Source organism: Schistocerca americana, chromosome X (genome assembly GCF_021461395.2).
Source record: "Schistocerca americana isolate TAMUIC-IGC-003095 chromosome X, iqSchAmer2.1, whole genome shotgun sequence".
NCBI classification, from domain to species: Eukaryota; Metazoa; Arthropoda; class Insecta; order Orthoptera; family Acrididae; genus Schistocerca; species Schistocerca americana.
This window is the reverse complement of record NC_060130.1, coordinates 627853442-627875859: the sequence shown is the minus strand read 5'-3', so window position 1 is coordinate 627875859 and position 22418 is coordinate 627853442. Positions and strand designations below refer to the sequence as shown.

The 22418-nt window shown below is 40.6% G+C and overlaps 1 protein-coding gene across 3 annotated transcripts in view; it reads right to left on the bottom strand.

Annotated features, from left to right (window-relative positions):
• The window catches only part of LOC124554779 (dual specificity protein phosphatase CDC14AB-like), a 229204-nt gene that overhangs the window by 152927 nt on the left and 53859 nt on the right, over positions 1-22418 (bottom strand). For all 3 annotated transcript variants that reach the window (XM_047128425.1, XM_047128427.1, XM_047128426.1), the window contains exon 5: positions 16720-16812. In XM_047128425.1, coding sequence (XP_046984381.1) covers positions 16720-16812 — 93 coding nt within the window. The remainder of the gene's footprint in view (positions 1-16719; positions 16813-22418) is intronic.

Below are 22418 nucleotides of genomic sequence, written 5' to 3'. Positions count from 1 at the left end.
TTGTTGTTAAAGAGCATCACATAGTTTCACACATTCTGCTGTTGGTAGACACTTATATGAGCTCTATGTGTATTTATGTGGAGCACTTCCTTTGCAAATCAACTTTTATTCTCTCGTTCATGTTTCGTTGCTGCAGTATTATTCTGCAGTAGCGGGATACAGAAATAGACATTGTTAGAGTATCGGTTCTTACCAGTCAAAAGTACAAAAAATTAACTGAAAACTAAAACAATGAAGAATTCCAAGAATTCTAAAAAAATCCCGGGTTTTTCCCGGATCTTCCAGGTCGTATACACCCTGATTATAAACCATTCTGATGTTTTGCCGTTCATTGCAGCACAATTCAGGCATTTTTTGTACATGTTTCTGATTTGCAGTAGCATTTCTTTCGACAATTTCACTCTATTCAGACCTTGCCATATTTCTTCGCTTCTAACAGTGTCATAAGCCTTTTAATATCTATTAATGTGACTACAATGTCTTCCCCAAATCCCAGTTTCTTTTCTACAAACTGTCTGGCTGTAAATATGGCATCTATATTGATCTTCCACGCTGAAATACTTCTTGTTGTTCTCTTAATTGTGATTCTATCTTATTTCTGATTTTCTGTAAAATTGTCTTTTTATAAATTTTCATGCAGTGGCACAGTAGTGCTATTCCTCAGTAATTCTCACAGAGTGCCTTGTTATCCTTCTTAAAGACAGTTACAATAACTGCCTTATTATTATTCTACACAGCCACTGAATTTCAATAGGTCCAGTGACTATAATCATTTCCACTGTGATGTCATCCATTCCAGGAGCTTTGCAATTTTTCATTTCTGATACAGCTTTCTCTACATCCAACACCTGCAGATCATCTCTTTCTATCTGCTCTGTGATGGTAATATTTCTTTCAACTCCCTCTATCTCTCACGTTATTTGTTTCATCCTGTCCTTCATATAATTTTGGTAGTATTGTTTCCACAAATTTTTGATGCCAGTCTACATCATGAATATATTTTAGAAAATGCGTGTTAACTCTTGTGTGTTGAATTTTACATATTTATTCCAATCATTTTACAGTCTAATAACAAAAATGGTAAAAAAGTATTTTTTTAAAAAAGCTTAAAAATTAAGGTGTGACTTATAGTCCATAAAACATGGTATTCAAAATTCTTAAAACATACTTGATTTGCTATACAGGATGATTCAAAAAGAAAGAACAGATTCCAGTTGTTTATTTCAGACAAACCATGAAAGACACGTTGAGCATGTCACTGGATACAGGAGGGTTCGAAGTTTTATGTTCGCACAGACACTCAACATGAGCCATTGTTTGAGGAAGTGTGAACACATCTCGGATATGCTCGACATTTTCATTAAACGTGCATAGCCGACAAGTGCTCTTCCCTTTGCATATACAACCAGCTTCCAAGAGTTTTGTATGACAGTTGTAAATCTGCTTGTGCAGGGCAGCTTCTTGCTCAATTGGCAGCAGAATGCATGTTGCATTTGAACAGTGGATTAACTTCGCACAAATTTCAATACACAAAATGATTTCTTGTGTGGTGTAGTTGCCATCTTCCTACAAGCAAACAACAGTGCAGCCTGTCCGCAGCTTGTAGTCTAGTGGCCAGCATTGCTGCCTCTGGATCACGGGGTCCCAGGTTCGATTCCTGCCCATGTTGGGGATTTCTTCTGCCCAGTGACTGGGTATTTGTGTTGTCCTCATCATTTCATCATCATTCATGACAGTGGCGAGATGGGAGTGAGTAAAGATTGGGCATTTGTATGGGCATTGATAACTGTGCAGCTGAATGCCCCACAAACCAATCATCATCATCATCATCATCGACAGTGCAGCTTCAACAAAATTTTGGACCTTCCTCTAGTCAGTGATAGGCACAATGTGTTTCTATCTTTTATAGTTTGTCTGTAATAAACAATTGGAATCACCTAGTATACTGGTCATTTGGTAATGTTACTACTGATTAAAGGTCGTTAATATGCACATAAAAAAGTGAAAAAGTAATGGGCCTAAGATGGAACATTGTGTGATACAACATGTAATTAGTTTCCAGTTGGATGATGACTGACAGCTCTGTAAAACACTCTTTCCTATTGACACCGTATGTTTCCAGTCAGGGAAATGCACTTTAAACCATCTGCTGCAGAGGACATACACTTTAAGAGAATATTGTTGTTACAGGAAAGGACAAGACTTTGCACAGAGCAGGTCATAGGCAGTTGTGCTGTGAAGTGTTAGTGGGGTGTAAATACTTGACAGTATCTTCTTTGTCCCTACTTAAATCAAAGGCATGAGCTAGGGGATTGCCTGTTGGGATGAAGTACAGTGGGGACTGTGTGGGCCCTGCAGCCATTATGGGAGCTGTGAAGGCACTACTGTAACTCTGAAAACTGGTGGTCAACAGGACTCTGGTGAAGCTACAATAGGTCCAGCTAGCCAGTAGGGGGTAACCCATTTGTTTTCAACAATCAAATGAGCCTTGGATCGAAACAAATACCGACAGTGACAAAGCCTTTGAGCAGATCCACCACATATTTCTTCCAACATGGCCCCAACGAAAGACAGATTTGTCTGAAGAAATATATAAGAATTGGTACTATTAATGTTGTATCATTTAAAACAATGATTTAAGATGCCAGGAACCACATGGATAATGACAGAAAGAAACAAACCAATAATGGGACCAAGCGAGGTGAGAAAGGAAGGGACTGGTGGTAAGGTGCTGGAAAAAGGATGTAGGTTTTGTGGTCAGGAAGAGACAAAAGAAGAAATGGTGTCACAGTGACAATGGCTAAAGAACTGGTGAACAAAGCACTGAATGTGGAAAATGTTAGAGACAGAATAATTAAACTTAAGATAATGACGAAAGGAAATATTCTTGATGTAATCCAGGTTTATGCTCCGCAAACAGGATAGTAAACAGACAAGAAAGAAGAGTATCACTGAACTGGAAGATGCTGTAACATCTAATAATACTGCGCTTATAGGAGACATGCTAAGAGATTGGAATGATAGAAGTGGATATGAAACAGTAATGGAAAGTCACAGAGATCATCACAGAAATGAAGAACGTGAGAATTACTAGGCCACGTCTCAAAAACAAATGGATAACTGGTAATGGATGGTATAAGAAAAGAGAATTACAAGTTTACCAGATACAGTTGGAATTTGGAACTGAAGTCAAAACAGACTATATAATAATAACTGAAGAAATTAGAAGATGCGTGACAGAAGTGAAGGTGACGCCAAGTACTGTTGTTGATGGAAACCATAGGTTATTGGTAAGGACAGTGAAGAAATTCAGAAAAGGCACATAGGAGGAAAAAGACAGGCTAAAATCAAGTGCTGGAAGATGAAAGATTGAGCAACCCGAGATATACAGGGAGAAGATTAAGACAGTTTCCAAAAGATGAAAGGAAAGATGAGGAAGAAGAATGGAGGAGGTTAAAACAGGCTTTAGTCAAGGCAGCAGGAGAAACATGTAGGGCATCAACAAAAGTCACACATGAAGAAACTCCATGGTTGAATGAAAGAACTGCAAAAGCTGACCAGAAGAAGAATGACACATGGTGAGGATGATTCAAAAACAGAACAGAACATAACAGAGACAAATAGAAATGACTCATCAGAGCAGCAAGAAAAATGATAGCATTGGCTAAGATGATTTCTTGAGAAAAATTCACAAAAGAAATAGAAGAGAATTTTAAGGATGACAAGAGGACTTTATATTGCATATCAGGTAACGGAAGGGGGGGGTGGGGGGGGGGGGGGGAACTTAAAAATCATCAACAAAGAAGGAAAACCTGTGTGGGATGAAGTAGTTTTTGAAAGTATGGAAAGAATATATTTTGGAAAATGCATGTTAACTTTTCTGTATTAAATTTTACACATTTGTGCTCGTCAGTTTCGGTCCGCAACCATCATCCACGCAAAATCAAAAAATAATAGGACTTTTACACTTTATGTGTTCTCAAAGAAATTGCAAGACATTGCACAACTGAAGATGGATTTTGATTTATTTGTCAGAGCGTTTTTGCTTATTACTGCTAATGTACCTCATTACTTCTGACTAAGGCTGACAGATGTACAGTGAAGCACCCAGTTCGATGGCCAGTGTGTCCAATCCAGAAATTTAGCAGGCTTTTATAAAATGTTACCCCAAAAGCTACATCCTTGACTGCAGAGACAAGCCGCTGAAGTTATTTCACTTTCTGGTCCGACAATGTGTGCAAACATTTTTTCTTCTCTTTTGATACTGACAAAGTCCCACCAACGTACTAGTTTAACAGATCATAATCTGTGTAACTCCATATGTTGACTGTATCACAAACCATAGTGCCAGACTTATTGCATATTCTAAAACTGAAATGTGTGTACGTTTCTAAACATGACAAAACAATGTTAAATGCCTATATGTAATGTTTACTGCAGTTCTGATCATCGTATTAGCACTAGGTAAAGCATTTATTTAATTCCGTAATGAAAGTAATTGCTTTGGCAGAAAAATAAAAAATTGAAAATAGACACACATGATAAATTGCTGCTTATAATAGTAAGCTACAATATCCATCTCTTCAAAGTAGCTGCACAGTGTTGCAAACACTTCTTCCTATGTTTCCTGTGTGTGTAGCCTTCAGCATACAGCTGTCGCACTCACACACCTGCTCAGACTAGCGCAGTGGTGGACAAAGCCAGAGCACTCAGCAACTCAACTGCGCTCACTGAACGTGAGTGCACTCTAGGAGTGCAAATGTTGGCCAGGCCTGGTTTGAACAATGCGGTGTGCTATGCCCTTGTCCTATGACATTTAAATTGGCTTATTCACCTAGTTTTAGGGGTGCCCTCTGTTCACATGGATCCTGATCCAGTGTGCAAATTGGAATTTTTCACATATAACAATCACTGAAAGATAAAAATTATGCGTGACAACAAACCAAATCTCAAAGCTTTGGATGTGTAGTCTGACACTTCACTACTGAGTCACCAGCACACACAATTGTTTTACAGGACTAATATTACTTATTATACAACACAAAACATCAATTTCAAAATTTCCTGCAAAGGTACTTTACAATAAAGTGGGTGGACCTGTCCAACAGAAAGTTCTTTAACTCAGTGTTAAACTCCACTACATTACCCATAAGACATTTAATACATTCAGACAGACTAATGGAGAAATGTAAACCCATGTAACTCGCTCATTTCTGGACGAATGTGAAGCCTGATAACACTTTGTAGAGGGTGTTACTATTTCTTTGGTAATAGTAATAGTGATAACATAAAATTATATACAACCACTGAGGTCCCAAACTTGCCACTACAGGTCATGGCTGCAGATCCACATGATGACAGAGTGAGCAGGTCCACATGTTGACCGCCCACAGCACTCATTTGTGCTGAAAACACAGTAATGGAGGCTTCAAAAGAAGAGCAATGGGGCATAATGCATTTTCTTACAGTGGAAAGTGAGAAAGTGTGGGAAACCGAAAATTGTCACAGAATGACACAGTATACAGAGGGAACTCACTGTCCATCACAATCCTGACACCCAATCCGACCTCTGGGACAATAGCTGCCACCATAACTCCCCAGTCTTCAATAATGGGGGCATCCACTTGTTGGATAATGATACTGGTGATGCAGTGTGGCATTCCAGATCCTTTCTCAAATCACTTTTGTCACGCCCTGACCCTTGCAATGGACTTGCAGTACTTCCCATACACTTGTAACATTATGTGAGAAATTTCCATTCCCCTCACATCTTCCGCTGTCAGGAAACAAACTAAACAACTTTGCACTCCTTTTCAACCCCCAATTCCTCTGTTTCCACCATGACAGAGAGAAGTGCACAGTCGACATGTGCACGTGCTCTCACTGTTGCCATGGCAGTGTGCACCTACACTATGTGATCTAAAGTATCCAGAGATCCCAAAAACATGAATTTTTAATATTAGGTGCATTGGGCTGCCACCTACTGCCACGTACTCCATATCAGTAACCTCAGTAGTCATTAGACATTGTGAGAGAGCAGAAAGGGGCGCTCTGCGGAACTCATGGACTTCGAACGTGGTCAGGTGATTGAGTGTCACTTGTTTCATACGTCTGTACCCAAGATTTCCACACTTGTAAACGTCCCTAGGTCCACTGTTTCTGATGTGATAGTGAACTGGAAACACGAAGGGACATGTACAGCACAAAAGCGTAAAAGGCAACCGCATCTGATGACTGACAGAGACCACTGACAGTTGAAGAGGGTCGTTATGTGTAATAGGCAGACATCTACCCAGTCCATCACACAGGAATTCCAAACTGCATCAGGATCCACTGAAAGTACTATGACAGTTAGGCGGGGGTGAGAAAATTTGGATTTCATGGTCAAGTGGCTGCTCATAGCCACACATTATGCCGGTAAACGCCAAATGACACCACACTTGGTGTAAGGTGTGTAAACATTGGATGATTGAACAGTGGAAAAACGTTGTGTGGAGTGATGAATCACAGTAGACAATGTGGTGATCCGATGGCAGGGTGTGGGGGGTATGGCGAATGCCCGGTGAATGTCATTTGCCAGCATGTGTAGTGCCAACAGTAAAATTCGGAGGTGGTGGTGTTATGGTGTGGTCGTGTTTTTCATGGAGGGGACTTGCACCCGTTGTTTTGCATGGCACTATCACAGCACAGGCCTACATTGATGTTTTAAGCACCTTCTTGCTTCCCACTGTTGAAGAGCAATTTGAGGATGGCGATTGCGTCTTTCAACACGACTGAGCACCTGTTCATAATGCACGACCTGTGGCGGAGCAGTTACACAACAATAAGATCCCTGTAATGGACTGGCCTGCACAGAGTCCTGACCTAAATCCTATAGAACACATTTGGGATGTTCTGGAACGCCGACTTCATGCCAGGCCTCACCAACCGACATCGATACCACTCCTCAGTGCAGCACTCCGTTAAGAACTGGCTGCCATTCACCAAGAAAAACCTTCCGGCACCTGATTGAACGTAAGCGTGCAAGAGTGTAATTCGTCGTCAAGGCTAAGGGTGGACCAACACCACACTGAATTCCACCATTACTGACAGAGGGCGCCACGAATTCGTAAGACATTTTCAGCCAGGTGTCTGGATACTTTTGATCATATAATGTATGTCCCTCAAGTGGTGAGGTTAGGCCTCAGATCTCTTATATGGACCACATCACCTTCAGTAAGCAATGGCATTACAATCTCATCACCACCAGTTTTCAGTTTACAGCCTTTGGTTCATTTGTTTTGAACAACCCATATATAGTGAAACAATAGTCACAATATCGAGTTTTTATGAAGATATTTCTGCAGGCTGTTCTAGAACCAACAACAGATATAATTCTTATAATGTGCTCCTGTATTCAGAAAATATCACATTCAGTTTCTCTAAAAAATTACTCCTTAGCTCAACAGTGAATGGAGCACAATAAACTAGTCTCTCAATTTTTTTTTCAATCACCTATGCCAAAAATCATACAAATTAAGCCTATCTGTTGTACCTCCTTAATTCTACTATTATCTTTTTTTTTTTTGGTGGCTTGACGATAGTCTATGTAAGTCAGTTTGGGAAGATACTGACCTGAAAATATCCACACTTAAAATAACTTAGCATTTCACAAATCTCTGCTGACCAACAGCTGTTATTTTTACTACTGATCTAACTGTTGAAGTGTTAACAATTACTTTTAAGACAGTCAATAAATCTGAAAACTTATTTCGGAGATGTGGGATGTACTTGATTTTATCAAACTTATTTTGGAAAATTTCTCTTAGAAACTGCAGGCCAACCACATGCTGTCCATATTGGACTAGGATTTGGAAACACATTAAAACAATTATTTGTGTCAGTCACTTTTATTTTCTTCCACAGCATGTCTGTTGTTTTTGCTGGAAGATCTTGGAAGTAGCTTTTTTATTAAACTTCCTGGCAGATTAAAACTGTGTACATGGCCAAGACTCAAATTCAGGACCTCTGGTCTTTCGCAGGCAAGTGCTCTACCAACTGAGCTGCCAAATCACGACTTACGACCTGTCCTCACAGCTTTGCTCCCACCAGTACATCATCTACCTTGCCCATGAAACGCAAAGGTCCCGAGTTAGAGTCTCAGTCCAGAACACACTTTTAATCTGCCAGAAAGTTTCATGTCAGTGCACACTTCACTGCGGAGTGAAAATTTCATTCTACACTAAAGAGTCAAACAAACTGGTACACCTGACTAATATCTCATAGGGACACCGCAATCATGCAGAAGTGACACAACACGATGAGGCATGGACTCTACCAATGTCTAAAGTAGTGCTGGAGGGAACTGACACCACGAATCGTGTAGGACTGTCCATAAATCTGCAAGAGTATGCGGGGGTGGATATCTCTCCTGAACAGCACGTTGCAAACACTCAGAAGAGTGTTCCTGGAAACACTCTGTAGCAATTCTGGATGTGTGGGGTGTCACATTGTCCTGCTGGAATTGCCCAAGTCTGTCAGAATGGACATGAATGGATGCCGGTGATCGACAGGAGGCTTATGTACGTGTCACCTGTCAGAGTCATATCTAGACATATCAGGGGGTCCCGTATCACTCCACTTGCACACTGTTGTAACCACAGGAACAAGCCAGGTCTAATTACAGTCATTTTCAAGCAGTACGCCGAGAATAGTACGTAGGAAGGAGTTAAAATTGTAGCGCTGGACGCCTGGCATGGCCGAAGGGTCAGCCGAGGCAGAAGTCAAACTGTTGGGCAGCGGTGCTTGATAAGAAGCAAACAGCTAACAGATACAAACGAAGCTCAGTGTAAGGACTCATGATAAGCAATCAATTAGGAGTATCAACAGAAACCATTCCTGGCTAGAGAGAGAGGTCTGGGAGTGGAAAGAGAAAGAAAGAGGGCCCTTGGTGGGGACAGCACTATGTCATGAGGAGCCAATGAAGGGCTCAGGACCCAGTGCGTGACCATATAGGGAGAGGCGCCTCTATCCCTCCACCCAGCCTCTGAAGAACAATAACAACAATAATACTTTAACGATACCAAATAAGGACAAGTTGCCTTCAACACTACGTCATCCCAAGTGCTGGCGGGGTCGAAGGGGGAACACTAACAAAACTTGAGAGCACGCTGCTCTGCCTTCTTCTTGTCGGGCAGTTCTTGGTCCCTCGACGACAGGCTCTAGGTAACGACGGTAGTCAGCATGATAGCAGCAGCCGACTTGGGCTGACGAACAGGCTGTAGGCAGGCAGCCGGAGATAGCCGCCGAAGAGCGTTAGGGGATAGCCGCGGGACTCTGATGTAGGGCATTAGGAAATATTGCAGAGCTTCTAGTAGCCAGTCGGAACGGTGGAATCAGTCACCGTCTCTGTATTAGACTTGGCTTTCCTGGGAATGCAATCACCACGCAGTTAGGGTGAGCTGTAATTATTCGGAATAAACTGCAATTTGTTAAAGTTAGCAAGACTTTAATTCTACCCGCTTCCTAGCCTTGTACCTTCACACCGGGGATTTCCACATCTTAGCCAGATCAAAAAGTCTCCCTCTCACTAAGGTCAACCCAGCTAAATCCCTTTCGTGAACCGTGTCGCTCAATCCCTCGCAATACCCACGCTTGGGACGCGACGTAAATAAAACATTTGGTGCCAGGTGTGGGGTACCACAAAGGCGCATAGGCAAATAGGAGGTAGGAGCCAGTAGATTTTGCTACAGCGACTGTGGCAACTGGCAGGAAGTTGTGGCGACTCACAACCCTCAGCATTAGTAGGCCCACTATGGCAGAGTCCAGAAAGGTAGTCCTCGCGGGTGCAGGGCAATGCAGGGCAGCGGCAGAGCGATGCGGAGAAATGAGGCACAGGGGTGCCTAAGTAGCCAGCATTCGAGACCGAGAGTCCGGGCCAAGCAGCAGCAGAAGCAGCAGCAACTGTAGCAGCGACAGCCAAGGAGAGTGATGGGGTCGGCACAGCCCAGCAGAGCGGCGGCCGACTCAACGTAGCAGCACGGAACAGCACGGGCGCAGAGACAGTGCGGGACAATGCAGATCAACAGAAAAGACGGTGCACCACAGGAGAAGCGGTATGGCTCTTAAGTGGCAAGTTGTGCAACTCATCGTAGTGGTAACAACATATACCTTTGCTGCATCAGGGTATGAAACAAACGATTTCAAAGTGACCCTAATTCCAAGCTCATCAGGACTATATTACGATAACATAGGACAAGTAGAAATATGCAGTACCACATGGAGAATAGTCATATATGTAAATCTAGATGTAATAACAGAAAGATTTCAGAAACCAGATATGTACAGTAAGGCACTGGTACAGAGGTGCCGAGAAACATTGAAACAGCTAAAAGTAGGATTAACAGAATGTAGAGTACTAGATCAGCAAGTTACACATCACGTAGAAAAGATCACAGGTCTGCAGCAACTAGTACAACAACTCACAAAACACGAAACCAGAAGAAAGAGAGGAGTATTCAACTTTGTCGGACAGGCAAGTAAGATACTGTTCGGAATGTTGGATCAAGCGGACGCAGCATACTATAAAGAAAGGATAGACGCTATGGAGAGGAACTCTGAAAGGCTGCTAAGGTTAACTAATGGAACAGGTGACAGTGGTAAGGGCCACATTGGCAGGAGTAAACAGAACAGTATATACAGGGCTATTACAAATGATTGAAGCGATTTCATAAATTCACTGTAACTCTATTCATTGACATATGGTCACAACACACTACAGATACGTAGAAAAACTCATAAAGTTTTGTTCGGCTGAAGCCGCACTTCAGGTTTCTGCCGTCAGAGCGCTCGAGAGCGCAGTGAGACAAAATGGCGACAGGAGCCGAGAAAGCGTATGTCATGCTTGAAATGCACTCACATCAGTCAGTCATAACAGTGCAACGACACTTCAGGACGAAGTTCAACAAAGATCCACCAACTGCTAACTCCATTCGGCGATGGTATGCGCAGTTTAAAGCTTCTGGATGCCTCTGTAAGGGGAAATCAACAGATCGTCCTGCAGTGAGCGAAGAAACGGTTGAACACGTGCGGGCAAGTTTCACACGTAGCCCGCTGAAGTCGATGAATAAAGCAAGCAGGGGGCTAAACGTACCACAGCCGACGGTTTGCAAAATCTTACGGAAAAGGCTAAAGCAGAAGCCATACCGTTTACAATTGCTACAAGCCCTGACACCCGATGACAAAGTCAAACGCTTTGAATTTTCGGCGCGGTTGCAACAGCTCATGGAAGAGGATGCGTTCAGTGCGAAACTTGTTTTCAGTGATGAAGCAACATTTTTTCTTAATGGTGAAGTGAACAGACACAATGTGCGAATCTGGGCAGTATAGAATCCTCACGCATTCGTGCAGTAAATTCGCAATTCACCAAAAGTTAACGTGTGTTGTCCAATCTCACGGTTTAAAGTTTACGGCCCCTTTTTCTTCTGCGAAAAAAACGTTACAGGACACGTGTATCTGGACATGCTGGAAAATTGGCTCATGCCACAACTGGAGACCGACAGCACCGACTTCACCTTTCAACAGGATGGTGCTCCACCACACTTCCATCATGATGTTCGACATTTCTTAAACAGGAGATTGGAAAACCGATGGATCGGTCGTGGTGGAGATCATGATCAGCAATTCATGTCATGGCCTTCTCGCTCTCCCGACTTAACCCCATGCGATTTCTTTCTGTGGGGTTATGTGAAAGATTCCGTGTTTAAACCTCCTCTACCAAGAAACGTGCCAGAACTGCGAGCTCGCATCAACGATGCTTTCGAACTCATTGATGGGGACATGCTGCGCCGAGTGTGGGAGGAACTTGATTATCGGCTTGATGTCTGCCGAATCACTAAAGAGGCACATATCGAACATTTGTGAATGCCTAAAAAAACTTTTTGAGTTTTTGTATGTGTGTGCAAAGCATTGTGAAAATATCTCAAATAATAAAGTTATTGCAGAGCTGTGAAATCGCTTCAATCATTTGTAATAACCCTGTACACTAGATTCAAATGAACACATTCTAAAGACAGACATGCAAAGATTAGAAAGGTTTATGAAGGAATACGTGAAGGAAACAGATATGGGTTTTAAACGAGTAGCATCTTTTGCCATGGTAACGGAACAAGTATTACAACTAGCGGCAGTTTTTGGCCAAATCGAAGAGAAATACGAGCAGATGATAAATGCCATTGTAAACGCTCAAAAGGGAATACTGCAGCCTCACATCATTAACCCAGTCCAAATTGTGAAATATCTAAGTTTAATACGAGACGAACTAAAAGACGTGAAGTTTCCTGTTCCTCTCACGGATTCTTCAGGCTACCTCTTGTTAAGAATAATTGATTTCGATGTTTTCATCTCCGGTAGGATACTAAGGTACATAATTAACATTCCTTTAATAGATAATTACCAAAAGAGATCCCAGATATGAAGGGAAGATACGTATACATACAGCCAGAGAAAGAATTTCTACTGATAGATGAATCCAAAAGGCAATATGTGAAACTTTCTGCGGATGAGCTAAAATGCAAAGAACTGAGTAAGAATAGGCCACTGTGGAGACAGTCATTCGCATTGCTATCGACATTCGACCATGAGGAGTGCGAAGCCAAATTGTTACAACTGGTAAGAGAAAGTCCGGAAGATTGTGTGCGAAAAATAGTCGCACTGAACCAGAGCCTTTGGACCTATCTAAACAGGAACGAATGGCTATATGTAGCTCGTAAGGAAGAAGGACTCATAGTTTTATGTGGAAAGGAACCCCCAAAGAACTTATTAATGAAAGGGATAGGAAAAATAAGTTTTTATAGTAAATGTAAGGGATATGGAACGAGAGTGTTCATACAAACAGATAGAGTAATTCATAGCAACGTAACGAAGAAAGATGTAATACCTCAGATTAATTTAGAATTTGACTGTTGTGTTGTAAACAAAGAAAAGAAAAATGTCTCAATGCTAACATTAGAATTACCATTGGATCAGGTAGTAACACAATTAGATGATTTGAAAGTCGCTGGGAAAAGACTGGATGATGTCCAACGAAAGGCAGAAAGGCAGGAGGAAGAACTCAAATATTCCAGATATTTTACACATTACTCAGTAACTACATATGTAGCTATATCAATAGTCATTTTTATTATAATAACATGTTGCTGTAAAAACTGTAGATGTTGTAAAGAATGATTCAAAAGCATATGGAAATACTATGACGATAGTGACTGTTGTGGTAAAGTATGTATAAGAAACACCATTGTAAATCAGTGCCCAGAGACTAGCTCAAGTAGAAGACAAACTAATAAAGAAACTGAAGATGTGGTAATATATGAAAGATGTGGGTAAAACCAAGAAGAGTCAGTTCTGTTCTGAAACAGGTGTTAAGTAAAATCAAAAGATAAAATATATTAAAACTGTCTTATAAAAAGGTGAAATGAACGTTTAGTGTTTAGTCCATGTTTTATGAAACTGTACCTACTATGTAACTGTAGTTACCAACGTTGAATGAAAATGGTATTTTGTATCAATGCTTTAAAAACGAAAAAAAAAAAAAAAAAAATGTACCTTGACAAATGTATGTTTGATAAATAGTAGTTTGTATCAATGCTTTGTAAAAAAATGTACCTTGATAAATGTACGTTTGATAAACATTATCTATGTATAAAATAATTGTGCCTAACAAAGAACTTAATGGAATTAAGTGTACCGAATGTATATGAAAGAAAATAACATGTCAAATGTTGATGTAACAAAGAAAATGTAAGCAAGTAACCCAAATAAAATGAGAGTGTCACAATTGACACTACTCTGAGGAGTAACGCCAATTTCCCCATCGGGGGAGGTGTTGTAACCGCAGAAACAAGCCAAGTCTAATTACAGTCGTTTTCAGGCAGTACGCCGAGAATAGCATTTAGGAAGGAGTTAAAATTGTAGCGCTGGATGCCTGGCATGGCCGAAGGGTCAGCCAAGGCGGAATTCAAACTGTTGGGCAGCGACACTTGATAAGAAAGCAAACAGATACAAATGAAGCTCTGTGTAAGGACTCATGATAAGCAATCAATTAAGAGTATCAACAGAAACCATTCCTGGCTAGAGAGAGAGGTCTGGGAGTGGAAAGAGAAAGAAAGAGGGCCCTTGGTGGGGACAGCACTATGTCATGAGGAGCCAATGAAGGGCTCAGGACACAGTGCGTGACCATATAGGGAGAGGCGCCTCTATCCCTCCACCCAGCCTCTGAAGAACAATAACAACAATAATACTTTAACGATACCAAATAAGGACAAGTTGCCTTCGAAGCTACGTCATGCCAAGCGCTGACGGGGTCGAAGGGGGAACGCTAACAAAACTGGAGAGCACGCCGCTCTGCCTTCTTGTCAGGTAGTTCTTGGTCTCTCCATGTCAGGTTCTAGGTAGTGACTGTAGTCAGCGTAATAGCAGCAGCCGACTTGGGCTGAGGAACGGGCTGTAGGCAGGCAGCCGGAGATAGCCGCCGAAGAGCGTTAGGGCGTAGCCGCGGGACTCTGACATAGGGTGCTAGGAAATATTGCAGAACGTCTAGTAGGCAGTCGAACGGTGGAACCAGTCACCGTCTCTGTATTAGACTTGGCCTTCCTGGGAATACAATCACCATGCAGTTAGGGTGAGCTGTAATTATTCGGAATAAACTGCAATTTGTTAAAGTTAGCAAGACTTTAATTCTACCCGCTTCCTAGCCTTGTACCTTCACACCGGGGATTTCCACATCTTAGCCAGATCAAAAAGTCTCCCTCTCACTAAGTTCAACCGGCTAAATCCCTTTCACAAACCATGTCGCTCAATCCCTCGCAATACCCACGCTTGGGACGCGTTAATTGTGTAGGACAACGTTTTTTCCATGCAGCCTCTGACTATGATACAGGATAAATTATTATGACAAGTACAATTGCTACTCGCCATATAGCACAGATGCTGAGTCGCAGGCAGGCACACCAAAAAGACTGTCAAAGAAAGCTTTCGGCCAAACAGGCCTCCATCAGATTTGGACAATGTACACACTCACACTCACACACACACACACACACACACACACACACACAAAAACCACAGTCTCTGGCTGTCAATGCCAGACTTGCCCTTGGCAACCAGACACTGTGTGTGTGTGTGTGTGTGTGTGTGTGTGTGTGTGTGTTATGAGCCCTAATTTCCCATAACATTTTCATGGTCCTTACAAAAAACAAATATTGGTGGCAGTACAATCATTCTAAAATCAGCTTCAAATTCTGGATCTCTAAATTTACTCAATAGTGTTCCTCGAAAAGAATGTCACCTTCCCTCCAGGGATTCCCATTTCAGTTCCCTAATCATCTCCGCAATACTTCTTCAATTCCTCAATTCCTCAATTCATTTTTCATTTATTACCATTGTAGTTTTCCATTCAATGTCAAGCACCATGATATTTAACATCAGCATTTGAACATTATGATCCGAGAGACCACTCATTATAGGACATACACTGTGACTCTGCAGTTTCCATACATCTATATTTTACCTTCATGACTAGTGCTTAATGGTCCATTCTCCATCTACCAGCAACTTTACGATACTAGTCAGTTTTCCAAAGATGTTTAAAACAATGTCAGACCACTCTACGATTTTCTGTTAACTTTATTCCTAAAATCTATAGTTTGTGTGTTAAATGTGTCGTTAACTTGGCAGTATTTTCCTTGAAAACTCTAGCGTTGCTTTATAAAGGAGTTTCAGATCATGTCAACTCTCTCTGACCCTAATCAGACTGGAAGTTTGTCTAGCATTATTAGCGGTAATCTTTTAAAGACATCTGAATTTTTGTGGCAGAGCAGTAACAATCATAAAACCTCAACAAATGGCGAAAGTGTTCAGCATAATGGAAATCTAAGTAACTATAATGGACGTAATTCTTAATATTTTTTGCCGACTTGCAAAATCTATCATTAGTTACTCTGGTGAGCAAGAAACATAAAAAAATATTAGGAGAATGAGTAACAAACAATCTCTGCTTCGTTGTTTAATAATATAAAAAGGTACACTCATCTTAAAGCAGTGTTTTGTTAATGTTTGTGACATTTAGAATTCAGGTTAATAATTGTGTGTTATTTGTATCATAACAGTTAGTATTTTCTTTGATAACCCACTGCAGCTCAAGAATGAGTATCCCCATCCCAATAAATTACATGTGGCTAATGACAGAAGTGGTGTCTTACAACCAGTCTGACCCACTGCATATTATGACACCACATGGTAGGCAGTATCCCCTAATCCCTCTACATTTAACTACTTCAGTATTTTTTTCCATTACCATGGAGCACAACAAACCACCAATTCAATTGTTCCTTCTTTGATGTACAGTTAATTAAATAAGAGATTTCTTTTAAGTAACATGTTCACTAACAAACATTACAGAACCAGCACAATTATGCTGCTGTCTGCAACAACTATTGTCTTACATTTAGAAAAAATCAAAGGACAAGAGAAGAGCCAATAATACCATAATATATTATACAAGCATGACAGATTTAGTTACAAATTTTTGTAAAATTGATGCCAACAGCTGGTCAATTAACACACAACTGAAGTAGAGACTTATTTTTGTCTCATTCATTATTAGAGAAAATTCAATTTTAAATTATCATAATTTGTTACTTTTATTGTCAGGAAATGTGAAAGTATGGAAGACATTATACATACCGCATATGATGCAATTAAGAAGGCAGCATTGACACGCTTTTGGACATCCATTGTTGTGTAATGAACAATCTTCTTCTTTGCCAGAGAAAATGACTGAGGGAAAAAAAATTAAAATTATCAATTGTATTAAGAGTTTTATGAGCTTCCATTAGTATCAGTGTTTCAGTGACACAGGTAAAGGATCAACACATTTTTTAATACAACCAAACATAGTACATGTTAATATCAAAACATGATTCAGTTTTCACAAGCTATTGTTGGAATACAAAAAACAGTTTTCCTCCGGAAACATGTTTTACAATGAAAATTTATCTTGAAAATAATTATAATAATGAACACATCCCTCTATATGCCAAATTACAGGAAGCTTGAGGCTTACATAGATTTTCTAAAACATTTATAGTGGTATTTAGATCTGTACAATCAATAAGATAAACTTAACATGAAAACACAATTCATCACAGGTAGACATAACAACCGAGTGGCCCTTCTGTATATTATATAACACTGATACAAGGAGAGTCCCAAAAACAGTTCCCTGGGTGTACCAATGTGTTATAAAAAATTCATATATTTTTTATACTATGGCAAGTGGTCCCTTTCAGGACAACATTGTGACTGAAGACTTCCCACTACTACATTTATTTAACACACTCAGTACCGACCCAATACTTGTGCATGTCAGCAGAATCCAGGCAGTGTTAGCTGTGTTCAAAAATTTATATCTTGGAAAATATCAAACCTACAAATACAAAATTAGCACTCTTTTCAACTCAGTTGGTCTTCTTTAATATGCAATGATGAACGGAATCCTGCATGGTGTAACATTGGCACATTATATTATTATGCACGACATTGTTTTCGTAAAATTAAAAAAGTCATCATTCATGTAGGTAGAGTCAATGAGTTCATGAATAAATAATGTTCAGTGTTGAATATTGTATTTAAATACAACAGCACTTTCTACTAGATCTATACTGCATTTTCGTATGAAATATTTGAAAACAGCTTTCTATACAGAACGCCACACAGCACTGTTCGCATGGATAACATGTCTCCTTGCAAGATGCTTTCCCGCTTCCTTTCTTTGATCCTGAAGAACAAACATAACGTGTGGGAGGAATATTTTTTGCTTGTGGGTGGTAAATGTGGAAGGAAAAGTCTGCGTCAGTCAGCCTACAAATCTGTTTTGTTTATTTGGAGCAGATGGCACGATTGGTAATGAAATCGGTTATTGCCACTATCTTGGTCTCAAATGAAGTGTGTAACCAAAATGCATTCAGTACTCCCAGAGAGGCGGAGGGGGGGAGGGGGGGGGGGGGGAGTTTCTGCCACCATTTTACAGTTCTGTGCCTGAACTCATCGTACTGCGGTCGCCTTCAACCTGTTTAGTCCGAATTATCTTCGCTACCTACAGCATTGAAACATTTTCAAAATTCAGCAAATCGGCAATTTCTTCATCAGATAAATCACGGCATGCCACTTCTCTTTCACGGAATACCAATAATGTGCTCAAAACACAGGCGACAACAATGACTCGCAACCAACGAAATACTACGAAAACAAGACACATATTCACGTAATCTATGAGTGCAACTAATAAAAAACTGTATAAACATTGTATATCGATAGTCACAGGTTGGGGAAAAAAAAGCAGTGATTTTTAATCAACAAAAGATGCTGGCCCAGTAGAACCTATGTGCTTGGTGCTTTTGGAAAGAAGCGCGAGCCATAGAATCTACGGGCTTGGCGCTGAGACGGTTAACCTGTTCAGATTAGGCTCTTCAGGCATGCTCTTAAATTGGGCCAAATTTTTACGCATACAGTACTCTTTTTGCATTTTTGTTTAACTGGATAATGTTATGCTTATATCAAAGGCAGAAACAATTCAAGAACTTTCACTGCCAACAAAATAATTTATGATGTTTGGTACAACAATACACCTACATAATAATAATAGTAATAATAATATCACCACTTAATATCAGACAGTCCTATATCAGAGAAGAATGAAAACCCTAAGAACAGGAATAAGGTATGTCCATAGCCTCAGCACAAAATATGCAGAAGTCTAGGAGTAGCACATCTCTCCAATAAATGGTATGACCACACACCAAACACAGACACGACAGCTGCATGTAACACTGTCCGGTATGACCAATACATACCAACCAACCAGTTACAGCTAACACACTTGACATCGTTGTATGTCAGGCAGATAAAAGATTATGACTCTTATTCGAAGTATCAGTCTCATGTGATGGCAACATTAATGACAAGGTTGCTCAGAAAAAATTGAAATAGAAGGATCTGAGCATCAAGATTGGCAATGTAAAAACTGATGTCATGTCAGTTATCATTGGTGCCCTCGGATCAACACCATCTAACCTTAAGCACATTCTATCAAGAATCCCAGGGCATAGTTAACAAAGCGGAAAAAAAAGAGATAGTACTTTTTGTGTCCAACCGAATTTTAAGTAAAGAACTGTACAGTCACTCAAGTGACCAGGTCAACTCCGGAGGAAGCTGGAAGTAACCTGGAATGGATTTGACTGTGTCCAACAATGTAATCTCCATTGTGATTAATAATAATAATAATAATAATAATAATAATAACAGTGGTCATAAATGTTAATACAAACATGAGTATAGGTATAAAAGTAAGACATTATGACATGGTCAGTTGTATGAAACGGAAATGAAGTTAGACTCTCCCAGTTAGGGACTTTGAGGTACGAGAAGGACCTATACTGAAAAGAGGGCTATCACTTACAATAGCATACAGTGGGCATGCAAAAGCAGGGGCAGACATTATTGATGTTTTAGGAGGCAAGTCATTTACTCCTCAGGGAGTCACACCTAGTGATACGTGGCTGGCGACCACGGGGCCCCAAGCTGAGTCCTGGCATTGCTTCCACTTACTTATGCCAGGCTCCTCACTTTTATCTTTCCTATCTGGCCACCCTCGGCCAGCTCTTGTTCTTTTCCGACCCTGACGCTATTAGGTTTCGAGGGCTAGGGGTCTTTCACTTTCCAACCTATACTTCTCATGCAGCGTCTGACCCGGAGCGGGCGGCTGCAAAAGGCGTCTGTATCCCATGTTAGGGGCGGCCTCCAGAACTGCGGAAGGCAACGGAATACCACTGCAGATTATCTTCCCTGCATAATGCAGTCTCCATTTTATGCACAAAAAATGGCTTCCTCTCATGTTAAATCAGTGTCCGGAGGTAAAATAGTCCCCCATTCAGATCTCCGGGGAGGGGGGGGGGGGGGGGGGGGGGGAGGGGGGGACAACTTGAAAGGAGGCAAAAAATCAAAACGAGAATTGTTACCTGGAATGTCAGAACTCTGCTACAAGCAGAAAACTAGAAAACCTTAAAAGAGAGATGGAAAAGAATCATATGGACCTCGTAGGAGTTGCTGAGGTAAGATGGAATGGACATGGAGAGTTGCAGTCAGATGAATATGTATTCTACTACTCAGGAGGAGAAGTAAAAGGAATTAATGGAGTAGGAATGATTATGACAAAGGAATTGGCTAAATGTGTGGAATATGTAGACTGTGCAAATGACCGGGTTATTGGTGTAAGGCTGAAAGGAGCACAAAAAGATTTACTGATTGTCCAGGTGTACATGCCAACTTCAGAACATGATGACTAAATTGTAGAGGAAACGTACAATGTAATAGAGAGAATAATGGACGAAAATAAAAAATGCTGCAAAATAGTAATGGGAGACTGGAACGCCATTGTGGGAGAAGGGAAAGAGGGAAACGTAGTAGGCAGTCATGGTCTTGGAAAGAGAAATGACAGAGGTGAATGGTTAATTGACTTCTGCCGGGAAATGCAGCTTAAAGCGGCAAACACATGGTTCAAGAACCATAAGAGGAGGCTCTACACTTGGAAATCACCAGGGGATAAATACAGAAACCAAATCGATTTTATACTGGTAGAAGAAAGATACAGGAATGGAATTAAGAAGGTGCACACATTACCAGGTGCAGATATTAATAGTGACCACAACTTACTTATGGCAGAACTAGAAATAAGAATGAAAAAATTGAAGAAGGCGACAATGGTGAAGAAGTGGGATCTAGAGAAGATAAGGTCCAACAAAGAACAAATTACAGAAATGCTGTCTCGGGACTTTCTAAACACATTACGAGACAAAGAAGCACCTGCTAATGCCAACGAGTACTGGAATATGCTGAAAGAAGGAATCATTAAAGCCGGACAGCAAAATATAGGATATGTAAAAGGTAAAAGGTCAAAAAAACCATGGGTCACACAAGAAATGATTTCCAAGATGGAGGAGAGAAGAAAATTGAAAAACAAGAACACTGAAGATGCAAGAAAGATATACTGAAGGTTAAATAACGAACTGCGAAGAGAAACAGAGCAGGCTAGGAAAAAATGGCTAAAAGAGGAATGTGATGAAATTGAAGAACCGGACAGGAAGGGAATATACGACTTACTATACAACAGAGTAAAGACTATGATATGGGAACAAAACAGAGCAGGAAGTGCTACTATGGAAATTTTGAGTAAAGACGAAGAGATAGTGTACAAAGATCGTGACGATGTCCTCCAGAGATGGGAAGAATATATGAAAGAGCTATATGACACAAATAGCAAACCAGAAACTCTGGAACTTGAATCACACAACAGTGTAAGTGATGAAGAGAAAGGACCGACCATCATAATGGAAGAAGTAAAGTCAGCCATTGCTGCAATGAAAAATGGCAAAGCAGTAGGCATAGATACAATACCGGGAGAAATACTAAAATGCTTCAACCACAATGGAATAAGAGAAATATTGAGGTTATGCAATAAACTATATGACAGTGGTGAATGGCCTGAGGACTTTTTTACAACAGTAATGATTCCATTACCGAAAAAACAAGGAACCAAGAAATGCAGCGAGCACAAGACAATCAGCCTCATTTCACATGCAGCCAAAGTGATGTTAAGAATAATTAACAAAAGACTTGAAAAAGTAATAGAGGAGAATCTCGGCGAGAAGCAGTTTGGCTTTAGACGGAATACGGGCACCAGAGACGCAATAGGGCTCCTACGAATCTTGGGAGAAAGGTTTATTGAAAAAGGAAGAGACCTATATATGTGCTTCATCGATTTAGAAAAGGCATTTGACAATGTAGTTTGGGACAAGCTTGCGACTATTATGAGGGAAAAGAGAGTGGACTGGAAAACCAGAAGACTTATAAACTCATTATACCTTAATCAAAAAGTTTCAGTTAAAGTGAGAGGAGAAAGTAGAAACTGGATCAGACTAGGGAAAGGAGTAAGACAAGGATGCTGTTTATCACCTACTCTTTTCAACCTGTACTTGGAAAATATGATTGACCAATGCTCATTAGATGACAAAGGAGTAGAAATTGGAGGAAGAAGAGTAGGGTGCTTGAGATTTGCTGATGACATGGTCCTTCTAGCCACAGGGGAAAAAGAATTACAGGATTTGGTGGACACCATTGCAACTAACGGAAAAAAATATGGAATGAATATTAACACAAATAAAACAAAAGTATTGGCAACAGGAGGAAATAAGGAAATAAAAATTGTGCTGAATGGAGAAACACTAGAACAGGTGCAAAATTTTAAGTATCTTGGAAGCAGGATAGACACCGACTGGAAGTGCACCACAGAAATTAAAACAAGGATAGCAATGGCAAAAGAGGCGTTT